General features: G+C 56.5%; 2 protein-coding genes across 2 annotated transcripts; one reads left to right on the forward strand and one right to left on the reverse strand.

Annotated features, from left to right (window-relative positions):
* Nucleotides 1-215: 215 nt before the first annotated feature.
* Nucleotides 216-1497, reverse strand: ACA1_039650 (uncharacterized protein; the record flags this gene model as incomplete). Its single annotated transcript, XM_004343279.1, has 5 exons — nt 216-343; nt 429-752; nt 904-1022; nt 1128-1205; nt 1325-1497. 5 exons carry the CDS (start codon nt 1495-1497, stop codon nt 216-218), a joined length of 822 nt encoding a protein of 273 aa, XP_004343329.1.
* An 809-nt stretch (nt 1498-2306) lies between these two features.
* On the forward strand, nt 2307-6563 carry ACA1_039660 (NAD+ dependent glutamate dehydrogenase; the record flags this gene model as incomplete). The annotated part of the gene is made up of 11 exons (XM_004343280.1): nt 2307-2413; nt 2577-2681; nt 2904-3067; nt 3219-3650; nt 3738-4395; nt 4468-4742; nt 4859-5040; nt 5164-5263; nt 5353-6072; nt 6144-6258; nt 6350-6563. The coding sequence occupies 11 exons, from the start codon at nt 2307-2309 to the stop codon at nt 6561-6563; spliced, it is 3072 nt and encodes a 1023-aa protein (XP_004343330.1).
* Between the last annotated feature and the right edge of the window lie 170 nt (nt 6564-6733).

Below are 6733 nucleotides of genomic sequence, written 5' to 3' on the forward strand. Positions count from 1 at the left end.
AAAAACAACAAAATAACAAAGATACCACAAAAACCTCCTGCTGCTGTCGACAGAAAGCTGCTCTTGCCCAGTGGTGGTGGGGGCAGGCAATGGTCAGCCAAGGAGCTGATGGGGGGTGACTGAGCAGGCAGGCAGGTGGGTGGGAGGGTTGAAGGAGAGCTCATACCTCATGTGCTGGTGCAAGCATGCAGGAGAAGCCAACAATTATTTACTCTTCAGTCCTCAAAGCCCACAAGCGGCAGCTTGTAGAGCAGCAGGCGTTCATGGCCAGCATCAGGGAAATCTGCCAGTGGTTGGCCCAGGTTGAATGGTGGCGCCCGCATGTTGATCGGCTCGTAGCCACCTGTGTGGCCCACTCCGCCACGTCAGTGAGTTTGTTGGGTTGGGTAGTGTTTTAAGTTGATTGCATATAGCAACAAAACACGCACCGAATTGGATGTCTTTGTTGATGGCGTTGGAGGGGTCGTGGGTGAGCAGGAGGTACTTGGAGCCGGTCTTGTTGAAGTTGCGCAGCACGCGCTTGACGGCCTCGTGCGGGAGGTGCTGCAGGAACTCGCGTGAGAAGATGAGGTCCCAGCCCTGGCTCCAGTTGTGCGTGTTGGTCGGGTACTCCTGCTGGGCCTGCAGCACCAGCTTGTCGACAAACTCGAACCCGTCGACCACGTCAGCGCAGTAGAACTGGAACACATGCGGCTGCTTGGTTGGCCACGCGGCCTTGGCCTTCTCGATGTTGCCCGGCACAATGTCCACTCCTGCACCCCACCACGTCTCAAAAATAAATAAACAATCAATATATATATATTGTATAATTGAGATGAGAGAGACCATAAAATAATCTTATTTCGACACGCATATATGACATAAACAAGACTTAAGAAAATCTAAAAAGAGAAGGAGACGAACCGACGTAGGTGACGTTGAGGGCCTCGAAATTGATGAGCGGCATCCAGGAGAAGGAGCCGCACGGGGAGTCGAGCATGGTGCGAATGCCATACTGGCGGACAACGGTCTCGATGGCCACCCTCGCCTGTGCCGACGCTTCCGCCGTGCTACCAGGTCCGCTCCTTGGTGTGACAACTCCCGGTTAGGTTTCCGAGAGAGAAAGAGTGGTGCAGGGTGGAGAGAACCTGTCGTCCGGTCCCCAGGCGAAGTTGTCCCAGATGCGTTGGAACTCCTCCTTCCTTCGCTTCTTGCTTGGGTCCAACCTGCGCCCGGCCCCACCACGCCCGCCATCACAAAGAACAAGGCGTCGCAGAGTTAAAGATGTAAGAAATGGTATGAAAAAGAGATAAAAGTACATATTTAGCGCTATGGTTTGTGGTACCGATCTATCTCCAGCAGGGCCTCGGCGAGTCGCCGCTCAATCAGCTCTTCGTCGCCTCCCTTTTGATCTTCTTCGTCTTGGAATGGCAGTCCGAGGCCCTCGTGGGTCTGGAGAAGATGCTCAACGCGCCGGAGCGAGCGCGACAGGGCACTGAGTTCATCGTAGAGGGACATGTAGGAGTAGACTACGATTAGGGCCACCACCAGCAGGCCCACCTTCCAAACTGGTGGCAAAGGCCTCATGGCGGACCGCATGCTCCACCCTGCTCCTTTCACTTTGGCCTGTAAATGTCTGTTGGAAGCAAAGAAAGAACAGAAAAAGGAAAATAATCCTATTAGCTCATATCCTATTTGTTTTTGCAAAAAGCTATTGTGTGCTGGAAAATGGGTCACCCTCTGGCTCCCCTTCCATCCTGAGAAAAAGCCAAGGAAGTGGGGAACAAAGCTAAGAAGAGAAGCCCTTTGTGTCCAATGCCAAGGCAAATACAGCAGATTAAGAAATGGCATTCAATCACATTAAAAAAAAAATCAACAAATGGCCTCAAAAGACAACTTTTGGTGTTGGGTTGCTACAACTGACCTCCAACATAAGGCTGCCTCAGTGTTTGTGTGACCACCTGCACCTGTACAAATGAAGGGCTGTCTGTGAGTGGTTGGTTGTTGGAACACAGGTGAACGTAATGTACGTGGTTCACACCACTTGCGTCACGTCAACAACAAACACAGGGAAAGTCATGTGTTCGTCAAACACGGGGAGTTACAACTGCGGTACGTCCGGAGGTTTCCGGTTTTGTTTTAAGGTGGCTGGGTCCCCATTGGCCCATCCTCGACTATCGGCCCAGTACCTTACTCCTGGTCCTCTTCCTCCACCAGTTCTTCGCCGTCTTCCGCTACCACCGCGACCAAGCCGTCTCTCGAAGAAAGCGAAGGCCAACACAACCACCACCAGGCCACCTCCGACACACACAGCACACAACAGACACATGCAGTCCCAGGTGACCACACAGAAGGCGGAGGTGCTCGCACTCCTCCGCAAGGACGGCAAGATCAACGCCGACCTCGTCGAAGGCGAGGTCGATTGGTTCTTCGAGTACACCACCCACCCGAATTCCATTCTTCCAATGATTTTTTTTTAATTACGCATCATTTCTTTCCTTTCAATCCTCCTCTTTGCTTTCTAATGAGATAATACGAATAATTGATCGATCGGGATTGGTTTAATCGTTGACGACAAATGGTGATTCCCCTTGCAGTAAACTGGGTATGGTGGACAACTACTTCACGAGCCAGTCGGCCGAGGTAATCGCCAAGCACATCTCGGCCATCTACGCCAACAAGATGCTCTCCTCGGCCGAGAGGTACGACCACGACCACGACCACAAACCAATGAATAATAATATTTATTTTAAATCAGAAAAAAAAGAATAATGCTTCCGAGTGGGGTCACCGGAGGTATTTCTTTTTTTAAATCAAAAAAATAATATACTAATAAATAATAATAATATTTGATCTTATAATTGCTTCTGTTTGGTGCCAATGTTGTTAGATATATTAATACTAAATATTTTTGTTAAATGTAGTGGCAAGGTGAAGATCAACATCCAGCAGGAGCACAAAGACGGCGCCATCTTCGCCTGCAACTCGGTTCCCGGCTCGCAGACCTCGCCCGCCGTCGCCATCGAGCGCCGACTCGACGAACGCTACCTCGCTCTCCAGGACGACGGCTCCTCCTATCGCGTCCAGGGTAAGTCGGTGTATTGTGCGTGCGTGCGGTCGTGCGGTGCCTGTGCGCGCGTGTGGCGAAAAGAAGGAGAGAAATGCACGCGGACGTGTCGTGTGCCCCAGCAACTAACAACACGACACACACCACTCTACGCTACATTTCTGCCCGACAGTCTACAGGTCGTCGGGCTTCGTGTCTTCGGAGCAGCAGCAGAACCTGCGCCTCTACGTTGTGAACAAGGCCAACTATGGCAGCGACGAGGCCGACCCGGCGCAGCTCCGCGACGAGCTGGACATCAACAAGATCGGCGATCGCGATTTCCTGGTCAAGGCGTCGGCCAGCACCAAGGAGATCTACCAGAACATCCTGCGGAAGGCGGCCAGGATTCCCGGCCCGGTGATCGAGTCCTACGACGCCGAGGTAGGCGAGAAGCGCATCGTCATCTGCTACCGCCGCGGCACCACGACCCGCTTCTTCGGTGCCCTGACCGACCTCTACCACTACCACGGCTTCGTCGCCCGCAAGAAGTTCGTCGAGCAGTTCGCCAACGGTTTCCTCATCGTCTGCCTCTACCTCACCACCCCGGCCTCCCAGCCCGCCCAAGGTGCCCTCCCCCCTTCGGACACCGCAACGACCACCACACCACACTCATCACCACTGACCGTGTGTCGTGTCGTGTGTCGCACATTAGACGCGGCTGATGTGAACGCGCGGATGCGGTTGTTCGAGAAGGAGGCGAACCTGATCTACATCCTGCCGTCGTCGCGGATGGCGTCGCTGCTGCAGGCCGGTGAGCTGAGCGAGGAGGAGTGCGTGTACGCGCACGCCGCGTGGAAGTTCGCGGCGCACTTCATCAACCGCATGGGCTCGGAGTACCACGCGCTGCGCAAGGCGCTCGACATGCGCGACGAGCGCCACGCGGGCCTCATGGCCGCGCTCAAGCGGCGCCTGGTTAACGCCACCTTCACCGAACACTCGATCGGTGACGTCATCATGGCCAACCCGGCCATGGTAAAGCTCCTCTACCGTGACTTTGCGCGCCTCCACAACCCGGCCGACGCCGACGCCCAGGCCAGCCTCCAGCTCGGCGCCGACGCCCTCGCCGCCCGGCGCGACGAGGTCCTCGCCGCGATCAAGCGTCACGCCGCCGCGTCGGAGCAGGACCAGGAGATCTTCGGCATGTTCCTCACCTTCAACCGCCACGTCGTCAAGACCAACTTCTACAAGGTCGACAAGGTGGCCCTCTCGTTCCGCCTCAGCCCCGAATTCCTGGACGACCAGGAGTACCCCCAGCGACCCTTTGGCATTTTCTACATCATCGGCGACGAATTCCGCGGATTCCACGTTCGGTACACACACGACACACACGACACTCACACAACACACACGCACGACACTCACGACACGACACACGGTGACAGGTTTTCGGACGTAGCGCGCGGAGGCGTGCGTATTGTGCGGTCGCGCGACACGGAGTCGTACGCGACGAACGCGCGCCACATGTTCGAGGAGTGCTACGGGCTGGCCAACACGCAGGAGCGGAAGAACAAGGACATCCCCGAGGGCGGGTCCAAGGGCGTGATCCTGCTCGACCTCGCCAAGGCCGCCCACGGCCAGCCTCACAAGCCCGAACAGGCCGAGAACGCCTTCAAGAAATACGTCGACAGCATTCTCGACATTCTTCTCTCCAGCCAAGGTACCCTTATTATTCATGATTTAAATGGGTAGTTTATTTAATTTATTATCTGTGATGCATTTTGCGTGTGTCGTGTCGAGTGCACAACTAATGAAGAAGTGCGAATGAATGTGTAGAGACGAGGCGGGAGCAGGCGATTGTGGACCACTACAAGACGGAGGAGATCCTGTTCCTGGGACCCGACGAGGGCACGGCCGACGTGATGGACTGGGCCTCGCAGCGGGCCAAGGAGCGGGGCGCCTCGTTCTGGAAGGCCTTCACCACCGGCAAGTCCCGCTCCCTCGGCGGCATTCCTCACGTACTACTCCCATTCCTGCTCTCGCTTTCGTTCTTTCGTTCTTTCTTCTTTCTTTCGTTCTTTCTTCTTCTTTCTTTCTTCCGTCACAATCACACGCACACTCATACGGGGGGGGGACGACAGGACATGTACGGCATGACCACGCGCTCGATCCACCAGTACGTGGTGGGCATCCTCGCCAAGCTGGGCATCGACGAAGCCGACGTCACCAAGTTCCAAACCGGTACGTGTGTTGTGACCACCCGTGGCCACGACCTTTTTCTTGGCCCGGCCTCACCTCACCTCACCGTCGTGTCGTGTCGTTGTCGATAGGCGGACCCGACGGCGATCTCGGATCGAACGAGATCAAGATCTCGCGGGACAAGACCATCGGCATCGTTGATGGCTCGGGCGTGCTGTACGACCCGCAGGGAATCGACCGCGAGGAGCTCCGTCGCCTGGCGGACGCGCGCCTCATGGTGCGAGAGTTCGACCGCGCCCGGCTCTCCGCCGGCGGCTTCCTCGTCGACGTCAACGACCGCGAGGTGACGCTGCCCGACGGCACCGTCGTCGACAACGGCCTCAACTTCCGCAACGAGTTCCACCTCAACCCGCTCTCGTCGGCCACGCTCTTCGTGCCCTGCGGCGGCCGCCCCGAGGCCGTCAACATCAGCAACGTCGACAAGTTCTTCCACCACCGGCGCTCCACCGCCACCACCGCCGGCGGCGCTCCCGAGCGCGTGCCGCGGTTCAAGTACATCGTCGAGGGCGCCAACCTGTTCTTCACGCAGGAGGCGCGCCTCGTGCTCGAGGAGGCCGGCGTGGTGATCTTCAAGGACGCCAGCGCCAACAAGGGCGGCGTGACGTCGTCGTCGCTCGAGGTCCTGGCTGCGCTGGCGCTCAAGGACGACGAGTTCCTGGCCCACATGACCGTCCAGAAGTCAGCCGACACCGGCGACGAGGTGGTGCCCGACTTCTACCGCCGCTACATCGAGAACGTCCACCAGATCATCGAACGCAACGCCGCCCTCGAATTCCAGGCCGTCTGGGATGGTACGCAGCACCTTGCGATGCCTTATGTCGATTGCATTTTTATTATATTAATCCATTTGTGCGTTGTGCAGCGAACAAGCGAACGGGGCTGCCGCGCTCGGTGATCGCCGACCTGGTGTCGACCAAGATCAACGGCCTCAACGTTCAGATCCAAAACTCCAACCTGTGGACCAACCAGGCCTTCAAGTAAGTCCTCCCTGTCGTGGTGTTGTTGATTGGTGTTTGCTGATCGCGTATTGATGGTGATTGGCGGTACCGTTTGTGTCGCGCGCGACAGGAACCTGGTGTTGGCCGAGGCCTGCCCTCCGGTCCTGTTGGAGCTGGTGGGTGGCGTGGCGGGTCTGTGCCAGCGCGTGCCGGAGAACTACCTGCGTGCCATCTTCGGCGCCTACCTCGGCAGCCGCTACATCTACCGGTACGGCCTCGAGACCAGGGAGTTCGACTTCTTCGATTTCGTGCAGCCCTACTTCGACCGGATCGCCGCCCAGTAACGTGCTCCAGGTTCTTCGGGAAATAATCATTTCCACTCTATTTTCCTTAGCTGGGCGAAAGAATAAGGAAATCGTGAAGGAAATGGCGACAATTAATTTATTAATGTTGTTGTCCCTCTGGAAGGACAAAGAGGGGCGCCAAGATTGACGGGCCAAGTGGGGGAAAATGA

The sequence above is a fragment of the Acanthamoeba castellanii genome (assembly GCF_000313135.1).
Source record: "Acanthamoeba castellanii str. Neff unplaced genomic scaffold scf7180000084570, whole genome shotgun sequence".
Lineage (NCBI taxonomy): Eukaryota > Discosea > Longamoebia > Acanthamoebidae > Acanthamoeba > Acanthamoeba castellanii.